The sequence below is a fragment of the Coffea arabica genome, chromosome 9e, assembly GCF_036785885.1.
Source record: "Coffea arabica cultivar ET-39 chromosome 9e, Coffea Arabica ET-39 HiFi, whole genome shotgun sequence".
In the NCBI taxonomy this organism is placed as follows: domain Eukaryota; kingdom Viridiplantae; phylum Streptophyta; class Magnoliopsida; order Gentianales; family Rubiaceae; genus Coffea; species Coffea arabica.
The window spans coordinates 6,105,384-6,127,169 of NC_092327.1; the positions used below are offsets into that span (position 1 = coordinate 6,105,384).

At 35.9% G+C, this 21,786-nt stretch overlaps 4 protein-coding genes across 5 annotated transcripts; 2 read left to right on the forward strand and 2 right to left on the reverse strand.

Moving 5' to 3' along the window:
- The first annotated feature begins 921 nt into the window (after positions 1 to 921).
- LOC113709685 (uncharacterized protein At2g34460, chloroplastic) lies at positions 922 to 4,652 on the forward strand. Its single transcript, XM_027232523.2, has 5 exons — positions 922 to 1,078; positions 1,278 to 1,478; positions 2,306 to 2,425; positions 3,868 to 4,140; positions 4,218 to 4,652. Exons 1-5 carry the CDS (start codon positions 956 to 958, stop codon positions 4,380 to 4,382), a joined length of 882 nt encoding a protein of 293 aa, XP_027088324.1. The 5' UTR covers positions 922 to 955; the 3' UTR covers positions 4,383 to 4,652.
- Positions 4,653 to 7,474: 2,822 nt separating this feature from the next.
- On the reverse strand, positions 7,475 to 8,876 carry LOC113709746 (protein ALP1-like). Its single transcript, XM_027232593.2, has one exon. The coding sequence runs from the start codon at positions 8,864 to 8,866 to the stop codon at positions 7,562 to 7,564; it is 1,305 nt and encodes a 434-aa protein (XP_027088394.1). The 5' UTR covers positions 8,867 to 8,876; the 3' UTR covers positions 7,475 to 7,561.
- A 2,233-nt stretch (positions 8,877 to 11,109) lies between these two features.
- LOC113710586 (uncharacterized protein At4g18257) lies at positions 11,110 to 16,530 on the reverse strand. Of its 2 annotated transcripts, XM_072066084.1 has the most exons (5): positions 16,152 to 16,528; positions 14,696 to 15,013; positions 12,158 to 12,327; positions 11,529 to 11,934; positions 11,110 to 11,395 (listed from the first exon to the last, which is right to left on the reverse strand). In XM_072066084.1, the coding sequence occupies exons 1-3, from the start codon at positions 16,472 to 16,474 to the stop codon at positions 12,168 to 12,170; spliced, it is 801 nt and encodes a 266-aa protein (XP_071922185.1). In that variant the 5' UTR covers positions 16,475 to 16,528; the 3' UTR covers positions 11,110 to 11,395; positions 11,529 to 11,934; positions 12,158 to 12,167. The 2 variants fall into 2 exon arrangements, with proteins under 2 accessions (XP_071922185.1, XP_071922186.1); XM_072066085.1 differs by lacking the exons at positions 11,110 to 11,395; positions 12,158 to 12,327 and having other exon boundaries at positions 11,699 to 11,934; positions 16,152 to 16,530.
- Positions 16,531 to 17,614: 1,084 nt separating this feature from the next.
- Positions 17,615 to 21,312, forward strand: LOC113709469 (large ribosomal subunit protein eL20z-like). The gene is made up of 4 exons (XM_027232243.2): positions 17,615 to 18,035; positions 18,284 to 18,359; positions 19,932 to 20,046; positions 20,997 to 21,312. The coding sequence occupies exons 1-4, from the start codon at positions 17,681 to 17,683 to the stop codon at positions 21,054 to 21,056; spliced, it is 606 nt and encodes a 201-aa protein (XP_027088044.1). The 5' UTR covers positions 17,615 to 17,680; the 3' UTR covers positions 21,057 to 21,312.
- The last annotated feature ends 474 nt before the right edge of the window (positions 21,313 to 21,786 follow it).

Sequence of the window (21,786 nt, forward strand, 5' to 3'; positions counted from 1 at the left end):
CCCATCCAACCAATGAAGAATTTTTCCACTTTTCAATCTCACAATGAGTGCACACCCAAAAAGTATCTTCTCTCAAAATTTCTCTTACAAAGTTTGTACTCAACGTAGGCAAAAGTCTTTATAATATTTAGAATTAAGGGTATCTATAGATAATGAAATTTTGCTCCAAAAGTCTCTCAAATAGTAACAAAACTAGCTATTAAAAAATTAGTTTTTGGAGCCATCGGACATCCGATCATTCCAATATGCGTCGGAGCTGCATCCGAAATTATTGAGTTGGTATTCATTGGAAGTTTTGAATATCTGATAGTTGAATATACCATTTAAGGGATGTGTACAGAGAGTTTAGTCAATTGTCGGGACATCTGATATGTAGGTTGTGCGTACGAACAGTCCTCCGATCATCAGAGTTAACATTTTCTTCATCCTTCGGACGTCTAATCCTACTAGCCGGTGTCCGAACTGTGTCCGATGTTGAGTGACAATCTTCATTCCTTCTTGTTTTTCATCCTTTCTTTGAACAAATGTTTGAATATTTGTTCTCGCAAAATTTTCACTGAAAATATTGTTCAAATCATCATTTTGACTTATTAATCATCAAAACCAAGCATTGATCAATCTGAATTTTCAGTTTAGATATGAATCTAACTAAATTAAATGAGACCAGATTTGAATCAAAAAATTGAGATTAGATTTGAATCAAAATATACAATTCAAATTCTACGTATTGACATGCTTACGTCGAGTTGTCAATGCCTACGTGCAGTTGTCAAGTGTGGGCAACTCCGCAACTGTGGAGGCCGTTGATCCCCTACTAACTGTGCAGTAATTGTGTTATCTCCACCCTTGATTACGGCGAGACGTGTACCTGTGCTAATTTAGGAAAAGATGTGGCGGGTAATCTACTGGTGTCCATAAGCTAATAGAATCTACTAGTACCGTTGTTGCTAAACAAATGGCCACAACTCTCCTCAAAACCTCTCTCTTTCAAGCTTTTCCTTTCACCAACAAAACCTTTGCTATCTTCCTCTCCCCTTGCAGAAGAAGAACTCGGTCCTTCGACCTCAAAGCATCGTTGGTATGAATAATTCCCTATATGCTCTTCAATCTGCATTTGCACCCCATTAAAGTTTTCGCATACGACATTAATTCTTAAAAATATAGGAAAGAATGGTTCCTGAAAATTGAAATTCCGTCATCAATTTAAAGAGCATGTACATTTGCAAGTTTGTCTGAATATGGATGGTAAGTGAGTTTCCATTTTTGTTTGGCTATAGATGGAAGGTAGTAGTGAAGTGAAAGAGAACGAGGAGGGCAGCAGGGGTGGAAAGAAGAAAATCTTCGTTGCTGGTGCCACTGGAAGCACTGGCAAGAGGATAGCTGAGCAGCTTTTGGCTAGGGGTTTTGCTGTCAAGGCTGGTGTCCGGGATATTGATAAGGCCAAAACAACCTTTTCTGCGAACCCTGATCTTCAATTTGTGAGTGTTTGCTTCAGTACTCTTGGCATATACAAATTTTTGCCTAATTTTGTTTTGTAGAATTGGAGTTGTGAAATAAGGTAACGCAGAGCAATAAGCTACTTTATTTTTTGTTGTAGTTTTCAAGTATGTCTCTTTTTTAATGTGATTAAAAAGCAAAATGAGATAATTAACTGATTACATACACCACAAAGTGGAATTGGAAGAGGATTCTTCTGGCTCTCATCTCGTAGTACTTCTTGACAAAATTACTACAGTAGAGATCTGTATGCACTGTTAAGATTTTTTTTTTCTTTTCAGAAACAGTCTCACAATATGCATGAGATCATATGTTATACTGTTTGATGTGTCTTTTAAGAACCAATTGGCTACTTAACAATATTCAGAAAGTGTGAAGGAAATTTCATATTTTATAAATAATTTTCAGTGAAACGGCTTGCAGTTCTAACATTATTACGTTTTGGATATTCCTGGTTTTGGTTTCCTGATAAGCCAGTCATGTCTGTCACAGACCTTTACTATTAGAAGTTATCCGTATCATTAATTGGATCTTTACCATTCAGAAGTTTGGATTGAGCAATCTTGATTCAAGTTTATGGGGCACACATTACAGTTGCAATAGTAATTTGGAGCATGCCTATTGCGTTTTCTCTATTCTACAATGTTGCATAATGGAGTCACAATCACTTGAGTTCTTGGTTATAAAGATCAACAAGTTAGGTAATTCATTAGATGCAGGAATAAGAAAAAAAATGAGAGACGGTATACCATTAAGTTGAGTTTTGTACAGTCTGCAGTTCTGATGTTGGTGGCCATTTAATTTTCAGATAAATGCAGATGTAACAGAGGGTTCAGCAAAACTAGCTGATGCCATTGGTGATGATTCAGATGCAGTAATTTGTGCAACGGGCTTTCGACGTTCATGGGATTTATTGGCTCCATGGAAGGTTAATGCCTATAGCTATCACTCTTAATGCAATTTCAACTTTTTGCTGGTAAAAGTCATCACGTCATCTTTCACATGTCCTATAGAAATATTGGTCCAACAGATTATTGTTTATAAAATTTTGGGGTTAGAAAGTTAAAATATCAGTGAATAATTCGAGGGATGCAAACAAAAAGGCATGTGCATTACTTACTCCAGCAGGATGTGCTTGGTGTAACATGAACTCAGGACATCAAACAGTCCCCTTGACTCCTGATTAAGTTTATGGAGCTTTGATCCAACAATATAGGATGTTTGAAATATCTCATAATGGTTGCAGTAGCCATACATTTTTCATTGGCAAACTAGAAGCGGGGGATGCCAACTCGAAGTGAAATGAGGCAATTGAAGAGGTAAAAGCATAATTTGATACTTAGGACTCAACAGTACAAGGGAGTTGAGAAAGTAAAAGTGAGTCAAGACCCCAATGGACTAGCAAGTGAGCATCTGAATTTTGCATTTGGAGTTAGGGATAACCCTGACAAAGCAAAGAGAAGTGGGTCAATCATGAGTCTGGTACCAAATAGGAATATAAAGGTTAAGCCGAGCCAAGATCTCAAGGAAGAAACTCAAAAGCAGTTCTGAGACTAGCTTAGATTACTAGTAGGTTATAGAGCATCTATCACATGCCAGACGACATAGTTAAAGTATCCTTCTTCATTAATGTTTTACCTTGAATGGTTCTTTTGAAATAGGAGAGCGAAATTCTCCTTTTCCAATTGAATTGCCCTTTTTATCTTGCTCATAAGTACTTGTGACCTAAAGTTTTCAGTTACTGTAAGGGCTGGGAGTTGTTGGTGAATTGATCAAGAATAATACTGTTCTGTTTCCCGATTTCAACTTTCTTGTCTTTACAAAGAAGTGATTAAGACTAAGACAGGGTTCTGTTTCCCTATTTCAACATTCTTGTCCTTACAAGGAGTAGTTACCACTGCAGTTAGGAAGGTAGAGCTGAATCGTGTTCATGGCGTACACAGATTCTTTGTCTCAACTTTGAGCTATGTGTCTTAAGAGAGTTTCCTTCTGCTACTGGCTACCATGATGAATGAAACAACTAACTATTCACTTTTCTTCGGAAAATGTTCTAATTTCTTAGAATGTGACTTTTAATTCAAGTTAACAGGTTTTATTTCCAGGGGAAAAAACAGAAAAAGAAACCGGGAGACTAAAGGGAAACCGAAAAAAAAAAAAAGAAAGGAAATAGTAGCAGTCTTGAGAGCAGTAACTTGAGAAGGAATTTCACAAATTTTTTGTTTGTTTCATGTGGAAGATGCATTGTAGATTCAATTTATGGTTGCAATACATCTTATATAGTTATATATCTAGTTTCTAGCTACCTATCTTTTCTGTCATTGGAATATATTACGTGGTGGTCTTTGATGAAGTATGAATCTACTTCTGCAGGTTGACAATTTCGGCACAGTAAACCTTGTTGAAGCATGCCGAAAACGTGGGGTTGATAGATTTATCCTTATTAGTTCAATTTTAGTAAATGGTGCTGCTATGGGGCAATTATTAAATCCAGCCTACATAATTCTGAATGCATTGGGACTTGTATTAATAGCAAAGCTTCAGGCAGAGCAACACATCAGGAAATCAGGAATCAACTACACAATCATAAGACCAGGTGGGTTGAGGAATGATCCACCTTCAGGAAATATAGTAATGGAGCCAGAGGTAAGACATTGAACTTAAGACAATTCCATCATGCCAATCTGTACATGTACTAATCATAATCCTGAACCTGTAAACAGGACACACTTTATGAAGGCTCAATATCCAGAGATCAGGTTGCTCAAGTTGCTGTTGAGGCATTGCTTCAGCCAGAATCTAATTATAAAGTTGTAGAGATAGTTGCTCGTGCTGAAGCTGCGAAACGGACATTTGAGGAACTCTTTGGTTCCATAAAACAGCGGTGATTACATGGTTGAATTTAGAATAGATGAAAATCTATTTCACTTTTCAATCTTTTGTCTCTTTGCAAATTTTTGGTTCCCTATTCGTGTATATCCTGTTACGTATTTAGAATTTTAAGCATGCTTCCTTGTCTGGTAACCTTTGTCCCTGCAAAAACATCTATCAATGTACCTTCCAGAAACTTGGCTCTTATATGAGTTTAGGTTCTGTAGAAATAAACCTACAATGTTTATCATGGGAAAGGAACCACATTAAGATGAACTTTTACATTATTTGATGTGATTGATGTTACTTGGTCCCTTGATTGAAACAATTGCTGAAAGATTTTGTACCTGGTTGATATGTTTTGCATGAGGGACAAAAAGCAACTTGAATACATGAATGTGATGCTCAGTTTCAAGCTCCTGAAGCACTAGACATGACGTGTCACTAGAAGATTCACGCATAGAGGAATGTACTTTTCTGGAGAATAGTTATTATTATAGTTAGGCAACTTGTTACGTTAGCCTACAGTCAGAAGAAGCAGAAAAAGTTCTACTTGAGTATTAGGATAGAATCAATGTGGCTTTCCCTAGATTTTTGAAAAAATGACCACCCCAGATATTAACGCCAAATAATATGAATATAATCTGGTCTCATGTTGTAAAAATCACAAATATACGCGTTTGGGATGACTGATTTCTCCTGCTTCACTTGGAGGCCTATATATTGGATAGAATGGAAGTAAACCGGTTGTAACCCTTTCTAACCAATGCCCACCATGACTAACCATAATTATGATATAGTATGTCATGCTGATTGTGGTAGATATATCATTCTATTCGTACCATCAACTCATTAGGGGCATAATGAGAAGTCTGGTGAATTCAGTTGCATTTGAAAGTCTGATGTATGAGCAAGTCATGCAGCTCATGACCTTTGTTCCACATTCACAGTGACATACTCTGTTCATACTCATCTACCAGTCTTTTTCTAGTCTCTGTTTTCTAATATTTCTCCTATCTATCAGCTTAAAGTCTTCTCAACTTTTGGCTTGGTTACCATAGTTTCTACTGCTCCCGTATCTATCCTCTAGTTTCCTTTCTGAAGTGTTGCATTTGCAGGGATAAGTTACGGTTTACCTTTCACCTCTCATAATAATGGATAGAAAGCAAAACAAAAACAAAAAAAACAAAAAAAAACCATGGAAGGCTATTCGTGTCTGTCCTTGAACATGTCACATTTTCTGCTCAGAACATCCAGAGAAATTCATGCTAAAGATGGTTCCTCTGATGCTTGTACCTTAAAAATCTTAATATTGGTCCATTTTCCAAGTTTAGGTTGGACATTTTATAAAATAAGACAATTAATAAGAAGGTAATCTTATTAAACTGAGGACACTGAAATGCAGCTTCTAGCTGAAAAGCCTGGGAGGCTGAATGATCAAAAGTTTGATTTGGTAACAGAATGCGATAATCTGACTCCCATTTTTACAATATTCAGAAAGAAAGGGGAAAACTCAAAGCAGCCAGGCAGCCAAAGAAGCCATGGCTGCCAGTACTACAGGAGCATATACAGCAACCCCGGAACTCTCCATCCCAGGTGATGGTGCAGGAGCTCCAAATTCATGGTGATCAGCATTTGCTCCAATGGTGGCAATAGCCATAAAAACCATGATGCAAATGGTCACAGCCATGGTTGCCTTTCCACTCTTCATGCTTAATAAAGTGGCTGAGTGAGCTGAAAGAAATGCCTGTAGTGAGAATTTGTAGTGTAAAGAGGCTTTGTGTGATTGAAATGGCATGGAAAGGGCTGTTTTTATAGGAAATGGTAAGTGGAAAAGGAAGAATCTTCCAGCTATTCTGTGTTTTGGTTGTCAGAAGCTCTTGATGCCTCAGTTGAGTCCTCTGTGGCTCTGTCTAGGCTGGTCTAATTGGTGCAATTACAGCTATATGCGGTACACACACTGTTCTCTTTATTATTGTTATTGCTATTATTATATAGAGACAATGGTCCCTTTTAGTATTATATCGTGAATAATCATACAAGTAATCTTTGAATAATTACTTGTTCGGGTTGGAAGCACATTTCCACTGCAATTTATAACAAAAATGTCTCTGTACCATTGCACCTATTGAACTTCTATTCAAGCAAAACAAAGATGCTTCGATATGATTGTCTCATATTATAAATGACCAGTCTGTAAAAGATGCTCATAAAATTAGACAACTCCACATGGAGACAATAATACAAATGCTTTAAGCCCAGATGGCGCTTCAACTCGCACAAAAATGTAGAAAGAAAATCTCTGAGTTGACAATCTTGTATGAGTAATCAGTTCCAGGTGTGGGTTAGCAAGGCAGACCAGTGTTCTCATGCTAAATCTGCACGGTAAATGGTTAGATTTTGTACGTCTCTGTGCGCGTGCGCACAAACTCCAGATGCCATGTTTGTTTCTCATCGGAATGGGAGACTTGGAATTGGGATGAAATTTAATTTGGATCTTTTAGCAATGAAACTGAATTTGAATAGGATAGAATCCTAATCCCATTTCTAATAGAGAATAAAAAGACAGCCAAAACATTTTTCGCTGTAACAATTAAGTTCAACAGTCACGGAAATCATAAATGCTTCTTCAGAGAAGCATTTAATGGCAATTATTTGAACACCAAATGTTAAAAATGTGATAAATTACTAAGGGCATCCACAATGGTTTACACTCTTTAGAGTGTAATCCACATGTCATGTCAGCATTCCATTTTTTTCTCTTTTATTACACTTCCACTCACAATGGATTACACTCCACAAGGTGTAATAACATGGGTTCACAATTAAATCAAATATTTATTTTAATAATGCATAACTCATATCCCATAAATAAATAAAGTAATTTTTAAAAATAATTTTGTTATTTTTAAAAAATAAAGTATTAACTTTCATTAAATTTTTTACCTGTTGAATTTTTTATTTTCTAAAAATGATATTATTAATTTTTAAGTTTGAACAATATATCTTTTCTATCTCTCAAAAATAATATATTGTTATTTTTTGAAAAATAATTATGCAGAAAATTAAACAAATATTTGATACCTCAAATGCGAAGATATCATAATAATCCATACTTAATTAATAATTCGGAATGTAATTAGTTGAACTCCATAACATAATATTACATAATTTAAATCAAATAACAAAATGAATACTAGTTTTCATTGTTATTGCCTCCGAATCGTTCCCAAATATGCTCAACTAAGTCTGATCGAAGTTGATGATGTACTTCTCGATCACATAATTCCGCGTTCCTCTGAAGGTAATATTGAAAATTTTCAGCCAAACCTTGAGTCACAGGAATCGTTGGATCGTCATCGTCAGCATCCCAGTTTCTTATTGCATCTCCTTCATCTTTGACAATCATATTGTGCAATATGATGCATGTGTACATTATATCTTTGAGTTTTGCTCTATGCCAAAATCGAGCAGGACCACGTACAATAGCCCAACGAGATTGGAGCACTCCAAATGCTCGCTCAACGTCTTTCCTTGCAGTCTCCTGCATTTGTTTAAACTTGATCCTCTTTGGGTCTCTAGGAGATGAGAAACTTTTAACAAATGTTGCCCATTCTGGATATATGTCATCTGCTAGATAATAGCCTTTACTGAATTGGGTGCCATTTACCATAAATTGAACATCAGGAGCGTATCCTTGCAATACGTCGTTAAATAGTGGAGATTGATTGAGCACATTAATGTCATTGTTAGACCCCACGACACCAAAAAATGCATGCCATATCCATAAATCGGCTGATGCTACTGCTTCTAGCATTATTGTGGGAGATCCTTGATCACCTCGAGCAAATTGACCTTTCCATGCCATGGGGCAATTCCTCCATTGCCAGTGCATGCAGTCAATGCTACCAAGCATGCCAAGGAAGCCATGCCGCTCGGAATGCAAATTAAGTAAATGTTCAACGTCATTAGCATTAGGCCTTCTCAAGTATTGTGCCCCATAAATATCAATCACACATCGGCAAAATTGTGACAAACACTCGATTGTAGTAGTTTCACCCATCCTTATGTACTCGTCCAACTGATCAGCCGGTGCTCCATATGCTAACAGTCGGATAGCTGACGTGATTTTTTGAAGAGGAGAAAGTCCCTTTTTGCCTGCTGCATCAATCCTCATTCGAAAAAACTCAGAATGATTTGTAATGGACTTCACAATTCGAAGGAATAATTCTCTTCTCATTCGAAACTGTTGGCGGAATATATGTGAAGGATAAACTGGATTGTCGGCAAAATAATCATTAAAGAGCCGGACATGCCCGACACCCCGCTCTCGATCATAATATCTTCGACTACGTGGATGCATATTAGAACTTGAAGTAGTGTGGTGCATTTGCCATTGCTCCAACAGCATCATAATTTGATCCTCTGTGTCGTCCTCCATTTCATCGGCTAAAATTTTTTTTACTTCTTCTATAAGAGAGGGATTAGGATATTGAGACATTTTGGAGTGTGTTGAGTTTATGGTTTCAATATGTGGAGTCTCACTAATATATATATATATAGGGCTAGTTTCCAACGGCTAGTTTTTAACTGCTAATTTCTAACGGCTAGTTTCCAACGGCTAGTTTTAAAATTATAATAAAAATAGTAAAATGCAAAATTAACTATAAGTACATATTGCAAACAAGTTATTAAGCACTCAAATGCAAAATGGAAAATTAAAAAATTACATTACAGACCATGAAATTAAAACTAAACTAAGGAACATTATACTTGGCTTTTAGGATGGAACATAATGCTCATGAATTTTAAGCTGCTGCTTGGACATGCCTGTGGTATCCTTCAATAGGATTTCATAATCACTTCGGAAATTATAATTGTCTAACTTATTTGCTAAGTTTTCCATTGCTTGCAATTTTTCTTCTTTGTTATCTTTCAACATCTCCGGATTTGACTAAGTTCTCCACCCACATCTTGCTCATTCGTTTTTTATTTTCCCTTTCTCTTTCCCTTTTTTGCTGCTTTTTGACCAAGTGGACGAACTTCACGTACTTCACTGTCATCGATGTCAAAACTTGAATCCACATTAGATGAAGAAGTGTATGCCCCGCTTTCATTAGTCCTTACCTTTTTTGAAGAACGCTGCATAGGAGTATTTGCTTTCCATTTCGGATCATTTTTCAACAGCACCCATACATGTTCATGTACAAAATGCTTATTCTTATTCTGGTGAAAAAGCTCTCATGCATGTTGTTTGATCTGATCATCATTCCATCCGCTATGATGTTCTCCAACCAATTTGTTGTAGTATTGGTTGAATTCATTGACCATTCGACTCAACCAATGCCAATGTGACTTCACAGCTTTATATTTTCTTGGCGGCCCAAATTGCCGATTCTCATTGAAGTAGTCCGTGACTCGTTTCCAAAAACTCTCATCATTTTGAGAATTACCCACAATGCTACAATTAGAAATTGTGAGCCAAGCACTTGCAAGCATCTTGTCATCATCAACACTCCATGGAACGCGTTTATAATCAGATTCTTCCATTGACTTATTGGTGAGAGTAATGTTATCCACCCCACGTTGTGTTGAATATGGTGGAAATTGAGAGTCCGGCATTGATTCCGTTGATGCAGCATTTTCTTGTTGGCCGGCGAAATCAAAATCCTTCATTATCTCCGACGGAGTATTTAAGCCTCCACAAGCCATACCAAAGTTATAATACCCCAATGTGTAGTGATTTCCCATATTTGGATTAAAATAAGTAGGTGGAGGATACATGGGATTTGGATATGAAAAATTTGGTAGATTTTGGAAATTTGATGGATGATTGGAAGTGGATAAATTTAGGGGAAATTGCATAATTTTGCACATTTGTAGGAATACCAGAAAATGGGTAATTTGGAAAATTTGGGGGTTTTGATTTTGTGAGGATGATGAATTTTCTATATTTGGAGCATTTAACATATTTGTAAAACTACTAAAATTTTCATCCATAATCACAAAAAATGAATTAAATGAGTGAGAGAGTAAAAGAAATAATAGAGTAGAATAGTGGGATATAAAAAAAAAAGTGTGTTGTATGTTTATATAGAGAGTTAAAATCTGACCGTTGAATAATTAACGTTGCAAATTTACCGTTGCAAAAAATGAACCTGATCGAAGTTGTTGGCCAAAATTTTGTCCGGCCCTTTAATTTTGTAATGGGTCATGATGCGTGTAATGGGTATTACACGGCCACACCATTGTGGCCGTGTAATAACCCATTACAATGTCAGACATTACACCACCGTTGGAGATGCCCTAATACTTCTAACATTTTGAACTCCAAAATTGTCCACCATCACCCACAATCCAACAAGGCATATAACCTCTGCATAACCGAAGATCAGAGAAATAATTTATTGCCTTGCATTGGCATACTCTATTCCAATCTTCTCAAAATGTTGTGCAATTATGAGAAAACCATTGTCTGTTCTTAGTTCTGGTTGCTTTTAAAATGTGGAAAAGTGAAAATTATACAAACCAATACTAAAAGCATGTAGTACTTTGATGTTGAAGGTAATCTGGAAGTAAAACAAAGCAATTTACTTGAATTATTATTCATAAACATCTATGATAACCAAGAATGATTACAAAACCATCTTAAATAAGCTCAAATGTAGATGTGGTTTCCTAACAGCCATCCTAAGCAACGTATACATCATGATCGCCATGACGCACTCCTGTAATATGTAACAATTTTAGAAAGAACATTCTATATCATCAAAGTTAACACTTCTCTACTTGTATATGCTAATTAAAGAACCTTTCATAAGGTCCAGATAACATATCTCTCGCGCTAGGAGCCTGACTACATTCACATCTGTTTCCTTTTCTTAAACCGCTTTACAAAGTGATTTCAGAAAATCTGTTTTACAAAATCGGAAGTTTGCTTCAATCGTAAACTTCTTTGATTGCAGAAGCATTTGACGACGACGCCTCATGGCTCCTTTTTTCTATAATCAGCTTCAGTTTGAGAAAAAGCCTGATCAAATACAAAAAAATAGCTTCAGTTTAAACAACTTACTTTTAACCAACAAGACAAGACCCCTTGGTTATCATCCCCAAAAACCATCCCAATGAAATCAATTATCATTAAACCAATAAAAAACAATTACATCTCCTCGCATTCAGAGGACTATCCGTTGCGCAACTTCTTTTGCATTTTTTCTATACAGGTAATCTGTTTTCAATCCGTCATCAGGCCAAATATGAATGCAGTTGGTCTTCCAGGCACAGTCCATTTCAACAAGTTCCTCGCCAGTTTCCTCAAATTGGAATGATCAAAGGAACTGAAAGCACCTAAATACATAAACTTGCTGATGCTTTAACAATGGATAGACAAAATGGACGATCTCAGGTATAGCCTTCACTGGCAATCAGGTATTGGGATTATAGTAATACAAGTCTTCAAGGCTTGATCTCATGCCCCAGCTTTCACCAAGGGAACACTGACTTGACTTTGGATGAACTTCAGTCTCATTCAATCCCTCATTAACACCAGGTAATGATCAATTTCCAGATCTGTAAACCAAACAGCTCAGATCATTGAGTTGTAGATATACTACAAGTAAATGGTGAGTAGCAGTGAGACAAAATTATTCTGCTTGAGTAGTTAATTCTGAAACTCACATAATGCCACTAAATAACTAGAAATGTAGTTATGGAATGAAATATAAAAGACCATTTTCAAGCGATTGAGTTCGCGTTTAAAATTCTTTTTTAAGCAGATGAAATTAGTTTTCACCCTATGTTGGTCAAATCTGGTCTCCTTTAGAGGAAGCTTTCAATTTTTCAAGCTGCTTTTTTAAATAGGCCCGCTTTAATTTCTCCTGACGAGCCGCAGCTTGCTCTTGCCTCCTAATTTTGAGATCAGATGCTTTTTCCCTCGCCAGTTTTGCTTCTTCATGCACTTCCCTGAGTAACAAAAGAAGTGGGAAGTTTATGGGGAATATAGTAATAATATGTCGGACATTTATAATAAAAAGAAGGTTCATAATTATGACAAACAAGATATCCAAATATATCATCTGGAACGAGACAGCAAGAGCTATTTTATAGAATATCCTCAATTTATAATGGTTAGTTATATCCCACAATATGAAATTGTAGCACTTACAAGGATCTCTAGCATCTAGCAATTTATCACCTGGGACTTTTTTTCCTTTTTCAAGAACTTCAATATGGGCTATTATAACAAAAACTTTCAGACTACACAAATTCAAGAGATTTGAGCACCCATTTCCAGTAACACAACCACCAGGTTCTCCAGCCACACACACACACACACACACACACACACACACAAATCATCCTCGTTGGCTGCAATCAACCACTGACAGATAACTGAAAATGTGAACAGTAAAGGACAATATAAAAAGATATGTTGTATATATATGCCATACTATTTCACGAATAACATTCACCAGGGAACATAAAAAATTACAGCATCTTAAATTTTGATTCATTTTTCTCTGTTTGTTCCTTTGCTTTTCCTCATTATAACAAAACTTCTAATTCAGCATCGCACATCTCTCCCCAAGAACTTCACAAAATACCGTACAGACCATTCCAAAACAAATGTCCTAATTTAACATGCCACACATTATAAGTGCATGCTCAAGAGCGCAGTTGTACAAACCCAAATGCAAACACTGAAACCTTATTCTAGGTAGTTTAAATTCAAGGAAAAGCTAGGGAACAAGTTAGATACTATAACTAAGCAAAGCATTTCAATGAATTTACAACTGAAACATCCTATTAAGAAAGTGAAAGTACAGCATCTATTTTAAAACAGAGCCTCCCCACACCACCCCCCCCCCCCCCGGCTTCCCCCATTTCCCCAGATTTACTGCCAAATTATTTGTAACTGCTTTCAGAATAAGGATAAAACTCGGCATTAAAGAGCACCATCTTCCATAATACCTTCCAAGATATAAAATCTTAGGCAAGGTAAAAAAAAAAGAAAAAAAAAAGAGGCATCTACTCAAAGCTCCAGAATACAATATTGAACAATATAACCCCTTTTCCCCTGGCTAAAGGACCCTTTCCAGAAAAATGAATACATATTCATGCAAACAAAGCAGAGAAGAGGGGAAACGCAATCATGAATTTCTTCTGTGAACACATTAGGAAAATAAGTTAAAAAGTTCAACGAGCTCTTATAAAATTTATACTCCCTCAGTGTTCTAAAAGCAACCAAATTTTAATGGGTGTGTGCTTCTATATTTGTTGCAATTTCCTTTAAGCAACCATATTTTATGCATTTTAATCTTCAAACATGATCAATATCTCAGGATCGTGAATTGTGACATTAAAAATCCTCTGTATAAATTGTGACATTAATTACAACCAGTGTTGACAAAAGGAACATTGCGCAGAACACGTTCCACTGGATCGTTTAATTGCCTCCATCATTGGGGTCTCAATCATTACTCCATCCTTTTTAAGTTGTGAACAAAAACTACAATTTAGCCTTGTTACAGCAATTAAAACAAAAGTACCTATACATGGGGCTTCATCCATTTGTTTAAAATTTAAATAAAAGTGGTAGGCAAATAGCTGTGGGAAAATTGAAAAGACATCTTTCTCCTTAAAGAACTGAAAAGAAAATAAAAAACCATTTGAAAAAGCATCTCCAAAGTGCTACTCAATTTAAAAAATCAGCAAATTTGAGTAATTCAGGAAAAATGCTTATTTTATTTCAAGCATCCTAAAAGTAACATACACATACATGCAAAAGCTTGTTGAACCATCAGAGAATCAGTTGTCTTCCTGAATGAAGTTGGCAGACAGGACCAAGAGTAGGGCCCGTTTTTCATTCTAATACTTTGACGGAAGAATACATTTTATGCTGGTCTTTAACTTTCTAAAGTGAAGAAACCACGCCTTAATCTTTAAATTAGATGTGTGTGTATTGTTGGCATACCAAGTAACCAACTATACACCAACAAGCAAAAAAGAGAAACATTAATTATTTGTTTCAAATTTTCTGCTTTTAACTTTTAGTATTGGACACATCACTACCAGCCAGAAGGGGGAGTTGGAGTAGACTCTATTTTCAGTTTCTTTAGGCTAAAAAAAATCATGAAACTCAAAAATGTTGATAAAAGTTTATCCCATGTACTCCCCTATAAAGATTACTGCTTGCAGAACGGAAGGATCCACAATCAACAGGCAATCTAATGATCTAGTTTTCTTCTCAATTTACTTAAGCTGTGAATATAACACATTTAGCAGTTCCTCCAACTTAGAAGATAAATTGCTTAGGAATTTCTGAACTTACATGACAAAACGCTTATGTTCACTTCTGTCCACAGTGGCAGCAGTCTGTCCAAGTCCAACAGGTCTAATGATGGGAACCACAGAACCATCATCTCCACCATCTTCATCGTGCCATTCCGTGTTAGAAGATGCATGCCCTTGAGGCTGCTGCAACTCATCATGCTCAAGTCCCTTCCTGAAAAAATCAACACAATATTTCTCTTTATCTTCCTCGTCAGAAAGTTCTCCCCTGACCAGCTTCTCATACAACTCAGCTTTCCTCTCCAATGCTGCATAGCTTGCTGATCCATCATTGACAGCTTTTAACTCCAGCTTATCCCTATTGATGATTCAGAAAGACATAAATTGTTCAATTTAATTGGGTGATCTATGATTATGGAGAAAAGTATGAAGTGACCAAAATGCAACATTAAAACCCAGATCTCTCTTTCACTCTCTCCCTTCCCCCTTCTCTCTCTCTCTGTCTCACATACACACGCACAAAACATACACTTAAAATGGAGTGATTATAATATACAAGCATATAACAACTGAAACATAAGCATAAAACTATGTGCACTGCTTTAAAGAGGAGGGAAAAGGGAGAAGAAAGTAGTGCGGTTGGGCCAGACTGCCAATGTACAAAAAAGATGAAGGACAGACTACAATGCACTATATACCGATAGCTAATGACTACCATAGAGCACTATTTTTACAGAAATGAAGTTCCTACACCATGGTCTGCGAAATCCATTACCAGAAAAGATCAGACGGAAATTAATTGGAAACAAAAATGCACTCAATACAGAAATCTCCGAGTTGCGCGCTTTCTGGTTTTTCATTTTTTAATGCATATATGCTCTAATATTGAAAAGGATAACAGACTATCATTGCAATTCCTCTCCTCTAAATTCATGAATCCTAAATTCTAAATGATCAAATTTGAATTCACATGCCAATAAAACTTGTCTCCTAATGAATTCAGGGCATATGAATTGTCATAAGCTTATCCAACATAAATAAAGAAACAATAAATATCTTCTTATAATTGCCAAGCATTAGATTCTCAAATCCAAGCTCCAAATTCCCTTCCTTTATGTATATATCAAACTATGTCAAAGAATTGCACCGTTAAATTGCATATCTCCAATTCAATAACATAAGCAGCCCCCAACTTAGACCAAAAAATCCCTATTTCATTCAATAGATAGAATAGCTATCAAATCAAGGGCAGAGATGCTGTTTCAAGTTCTTAAACCCTACAAAACTCCTAATTAATAGAAAAAGTTAATCAAGTTCCTTGATGAGACAAAAGAATTATAAAAATCCTCCATTCCAAATTACCCAATTACACATCTCTCAAACTCAAATACCCCATAACTATTAAAAATCCGCAAACCCTAATGCTTCTCCAAAATAACCGCCCCCCCCCCCAACAAAGGAAAAGAAAGAAAGTGATAGTGTTGATTTTCTCTTACTTGGCAGCGCGTGCTTCAACACCGGAGTTTCTGTGCGAAAAAGGATTGTCTGCTGTGATCTTCTTCTTAGCACGGTGGACTTCGAGATGGTGGTGGTCGGAAGTATATATGGGGTCCCTTGAGAGGCGGTCCCTCTTGGATTCCTCCTGAGACTTGTAAAGTTGTGCTTTGAGCTCCAATATCGACGACGCTCCAACGCCCTCAATTGCCCTGTGCTTTTTGGGCATAATTGAGGATTCCGTCAACCATCCTAGTGATTCTACCACCACCCTCTTCGCCCCCGCCCCCGCCGCGGCTTTCGCCTCTCCTCCGTCCTCGCCCATTTCTTCCCCTCCCTGATTATTGTGTGCGTGTGCAAAAGAGAGAAATGATCCAGCAGCGTGTTTCTGTGGTTTATTTGCGAAATTGATTTGTGGGGAATCCTGTGGGAATAAGAAGGTCTCTGAGGACTTTATTGTAAAGATCAAGATTTTGAATAATTGCATCTACACCTCTTAAAGGTAAGTCCTTCTCAAATTTTTCTTATTATGTTAAGTGTACAAAATTGCACATGAATTGTAAATCATTAATCGACTGAATGATTTCAAAATTTAATTTATGGAAAAGCATTTGAGGAGTTGTATCATGTATGCTGGTAGGAATTCATTGTATGTGAAATAATTTGGTACATATTCGTTGATAAAATGTAAAAACAATTTTCATGAGAATTTTTTTAATCATTTTTCATAGTTGTATATATGTCTTAATTACATTACTAAACACGTACCATTTTGAAGAAAAAATCATTGTGCACTTATTGCCTATTGGCCTACTATCATTCTAACTGTCCCTTTCTCTTAAAAATAAAGAAAAAAATAGAAAAAAGTCCCTTTTCTTTTTGTTTCTTTAGAAAAAGAAAAATGTCTTGTTGTTCCTAGATTCTTTCACACCACGAGAAGCTGTTGATGAGTCAAGCTATTTGGGAATCCAGCCCAATCGAACCGTAATTTTCGTCTAAACCTAAATACTGATGAGAGAAACCAATAGCAAACAAGTACTGCGAAAAAGAAAGTTGAAAAGAACTTTAAAAAGAGAGTCAATGAGTGCTTAAAACGAGGGCTGGCGTTGCATCTTTATCGAATGTGAAATAGCATCAACCGTTAGTTTATATCTTCAATTATACTCAAATTCTCACCTCACCTCGGTTAATAAAACTTTAGAATAGGATAATTTAGTTTCTAAAATATAAAATCTGTGGTGCTAAAATAAAATCTAAAATAGGGTAAATTTTATATTCTAGAGACTAAGTAGAGTCAAGGAATAATTTTTAGCTAGAGGGACTAAAAGAAAATAATTTTATAATTTAGAGATTAAAGTGAGAATTTGAATATAGTAAAAGATGACAAGTGGAACTAACAAACAAAAAGGAATTTTTTTTTTTTTTGAGTTTTATATGTTTAACGAAGCATTAATTCAATTATTCGTTCTAAGGACAAGCTTAACAGCTAAGCTAAATCACGGTACAAGCCGCCCAAATTTAGAAACAAAACATGGCCAACTCAGGCCATTCTAGAATCTCCCAATCGCCGTCGACATCAACGCCACCAAGCAGAAACGTCGTTGCTTCTGTATCCTCAATGGCGAAAATGAGCAGAGGAGCAGAGAAGGACGAAGCTGTCTCAATCACCATCTCCACCTCCGCCAGGAGAGACGACGAGCAGGTTTTTGATCGCCAATATCATTATGGTACTTTCCAAGGAGTCAACACTTCTCAACAACCGTTTTCTTCTCCTCCACCTCCGCCGTCGCAGCCGGTCTTCGGTTTCCCTCAACCCATACCTCCCCCTGGCATCACCATTTCTCCTCCTTATTGTTATCATCATACTTACCAAGGCGTCGTTCCCGGTATTCTTAGTATACAATTAAACTCGCAAATTTTACCTATTTCTTTATTTATTAGGGTTTTTTTGTCAATTCTTCCAATTAAGCCTGTGATCTTTGGATCATTTCATATATTCAATTTTTTCCATCATGAAAAAACATTGTAGAAGTGAAAGATTAATTGATTAGTTCTTTAGTTGGCGTTTTAGCAATTTCTTTGGATATTAAAGTCTGTATCTTTTGTTGTTTTTTTAATATTTTGTTTTGTATAGGTTATGCTGTTGTCGAAGGGATGCCTATAAGAGAGCATCGGCTGCCTTGCTGTGGTATTGGAATTGGATGGTTCTTGTAAGTTTCAATTTTGACTCTTTGTTTGCCTCCATATGTGTGTTGCTGATTCTTTGAGGACAGCGTATACATTTATATATATTGTAATGGGGGTATGCTTTGAAATTCTAGAATATCCTTATTTAGCTTTAGTAGCATAGGGAACGCTAAATTCACATGCTTCGATTCTGAGTCCAGATCCACTGTCTGTTCACTAATGGTGTATCATCAAACCCAGTACTTTTAGAAAGTCTGAATATGGTTGGTTAGCTGTGGGTTTGCATCTTATGGTAATTTGTCCTGCATGATTAAGTAGTCTATCCTAAGGGTTGGTCTAAATATCTAGAAAAGGACTTTTGTGTTTTTTATTGTTAAAAATTTTCAATTGGTAGACATTCTGCAAACCGAGATATAAATTATGGAGCTTTTCAAGCATTTAAAGATGCCTATTATAAGAATTGATTTACTGATGTAGGTTTTCTCCAGAAGTGATCTTTTGAAACTGGAAGCATCTTTTTTACACACACTAACTTAGCTTAGGCTTTAGTCCATCCCCTTTCTCTAATTTTTATGAGTACCACTTTGATGGTATTCCATTTATTCCTAGGTAAAAGATTTTGAGTCAGTCACATCAATGACAACACGAGTTATCGTGAATTGGAAATATGACTGACACCATTTTAATGTGAAATGTCTTGTCCAGATCAGCAAACATAAATCAAGTTTTTGAGTGCTGAAAAAGACCATAGTTGCATTACAACCTCATATTCATGGCATATCTTGTTCCTTGTTTTGAAAAACGAGCTTTGAACTTTCAAAGTAGTATTAGAAGATGACAGTGGCATTTGAAGTGTACTTTAACTTTCTGAATGAAGCCCTACTAAAGCCGTGCCCCTTACCTAATATTTTGGTCACTGAATGTTCAGTTAACACCATTTAGAAAAAGTATGTACTTGAAAGACCTTTAGAAAATGAATTAATGTGCATGGTTACTGGATTAGCTTGTTATGGAGATAGAAGGATAAACTTTTTGTTTTTAGACATGGACACTTGAAATGTACTGCATGAAATAACGTCAAAGAAGAAAGACAACATCTATTGCTAAAATAAATCTATGCATAAGAGTTTTCCCCTATATCCTGTTTTATCTGGAAGAGAATGGTAATCAACAAAAAGAATGTTAAAAGCACACGAGGAAATATGAGAGATAAAATGCTTTCTGGGTAGGTTCTTGTGTTTTTTATCTACGTAAAAAATCTATTGGGTTATGTAGGTATATAATCATTTAAAAGATGTTATTCATTGCATATATTCTGCATACTTCTTTTGTACTGAATTTTTATGAAAACTATTTTTTGGGATTCTTGTTTACCTATTGTTAGGCCAACAGATATAGGCAGTTTTTCGAACCTTAGGACATGGGATATCATTAAATCCAAGCTAGATTTCCATCATTGAGTCGTGACAAAAGATTAAGGTGCTACTAAGTTTTTAATTGTACTGTAGCATCAATGGTATTTGGTTGAAGTAATTGGTATTTCTAAGTTTCTAGTCAACTGTATGTCTCATTCTGCTTTAATATCTTCTTACCAGGTTCATTTTTGGCTTTTTCTTTGGTGCCATTCCCTGGTACATTGGAGCTTTTCTTTTGTTGTGTGTTCGATTGGATTACAGAGAAAAACCTGGTTTAATCGCTTGCACATTGGCTGTAAGTTTTTTTCTCTCTTAAGATTGATTTCCTTTTTGGTACCAATTTGTCCTCCACTGAAATAATGTTTATTTGTATCTTCAAGTTCGTTGTAATTATGTTACATTTATATAATGCTATATGTGTAATTTTGTCTGGTTACTGAATATGTTAGTCCTTCAGAGCCACTAATACTAAACAACAATAGTCCGACCAAGCTAACATTGTTATGGTCTTTAAGAATATGGATTTAAATTTGCATTTTTTCTTTGTATTAGCTAACTTATGGGTAGAATCTTAATTGTTCTGCATGTAAGACTAGAAGGTTGAATAGGTTTTCTAAATTGACTAAACAATTGTGTACTTTTAGCATCCGTTACCCAAAAAAGGGGGGGGGGGAACCTATCATCTTTTTTTTTTAAATTATTTTTGTTGGTGTTCGATTGTTTTGCAGATGACTGGACTTTTGTCTTATTTGTCCTTACTAATGCATGACACTCTTTGGTGCTTCTCTTTCTGCTGGAGCTTTTGATATGATTTATTTGTGTGTCGACTTTTTATTGCATTGAGACATCATGCAATCTCAGTCATAGTAGGGCCAGGTTTTGTATTATTGGAGTTACATTTATATGACATCAAATGTTGTTCCCTACAAGTAAGTGAAAATTATTAGAATCATAGAAATGAGGATCATAAGGATGAGTGTGAAGGTCAGTTGTTTGGTTAACAAATCAGCTATGCATTTGGGCCATGTCTTGTTGGAAATGTCTCAAGTTTTATCTTTGAACTTGTCATGTTCTCTGCATCTCAAGTCTTGTTACAATCTTATCAAAGTATTTATTTCTCTGAATTTACATATTAATTTGTTGTCTTAAAACATACCATAATTTTCTTAAAACATACATAGTTTTTGAAAGGCCAGGCAATAACCATATCTCACGAAGTGTTTTTTTTTTTTCCAAACCTCACAGTCGATACTAGCATTAATAGCTATCACTATTGGGGTGACAAATGCCACCAATTCCTGGTGATGTTCAACTAGCCGAACTATGGGCGTGTTGCTCCGTGGAAGAAGTCCTAGAAAAGAAGAAAACGAGGGACTGAAAAGTGGAGAAAGAGATGGTTGAAACATTGATTGACATCTTGTCTTTAATTCTGGCGTATATAGTGATATTTACAATTGTAAATTGTCTGTGGAGCAACTGGAAATTTCTGTTTGTGCATATTATCTTATTTATGGTTTTGTTTATAAAATGCAATTTTAGGGTCACGACCCTTTCTCCTTTATTCTTGTTATTCTCCTGCTTTTCCTTGAAAGCAATTCTTTTGGTCGTTTGTTTTTTTCCTGCTAACAAGTTCTGCAGGACTACAAATGGTTTTTCATGTTTAAATAGAGAAAATTTCAGCACTAATTAATCAATAGTCAGCTGAAGGAAAGACAATATGATCATTACCAATGAGAATCAAGCCATAATCTCATATATTTTGTATTCATCTTAAATTGCATTCGTGTTGTTCCACCTTTAACAATACTGATAAACCATTCCTATTGGAGATGTGTGGTGTATGTTTCATTTCATATCTCCCCATATCATAGGCATTATTCAGACGTATTGAGAACCACAGTGGCTTCCTAAAGCATTACTAGACCTTCTGAAATGCTTTTCATTGTTGAGATATATATGAAGTTTTGTTTCAGAAATCCTAAATTCAAAAACCTCTCCTGTTTGCAACTAGAAAAAAAAAAAGGACAAAGTAAAA

Coding starts and splice junctions, on each gene's coding strand:
- LOC113709469 (XM_027232243.2), top strand. CDS start 17,681: ATGGCCAACTCAGGCCATTCTAGAATCTCCCAATCGCCGTCGACATCA. Junction 18,036..18,283: donor TTACCAAGGCGTCGTTCCCG/GTATTCTTAGTA, acceptor TGTTTTGTATAG/GTTATGCTGTTGTCGAAGGG. Junction 20,047..20,996: donor TAATCGCTTGCACATTGGCT/GTAAGTTTTTTT, acceptor CAAACCTCACAG/TCGATACTAGCATTAATAGC.
- LOC113709746 (XM_027232593.2), bottom strand. CDS start 8,866: ATGTCTCAATATCCTAATCCCTCTCTTATAGAAGAAGTAAAAAAAATT.
- LOC113710586 (XM_072066084.1), bottom strand. CDS start 16,474: ATGGGCGAGGACGGAGGAGAGGCGAAAGCCGCGGCGGGGGCGGGGGCG. Junction 15,014..16,151: donor GTTGAAGCACGCGCTGCCAA/GTAAGAGAAAAT, acceptor AATCATCAATAG/GGATAAGCTGGAGTTAAAAG. Junction 12,328..14,695: donor GAACATAAGCGTTTTGTCAT/GTAAGTTCAGAA, acceptor TTTGTTACTCAG/GGAAGTGCATGAAGAAGCAA.
- LOC113709685 (XM_027232523.2), top strand. CDS start 956: ATGGCCACAACTCTCCTCAAAACCTCTCTCTTTCAAGCTTTTCCTTTC. Junction 1,479..2,305: donor CGAACCCTGATCTTCAATTT/GTGAGTGTTTGC, acceptor TTTAATTTTCAG/ATAAATGCAGATGTAACAGA. Junction 4,141..4,217: donor ATATAGTAATGGAGCCAGAG/GTAAGACATTGA, acceptor ACCTGTAAACAG/GACACACTTTATGAAGGCTC.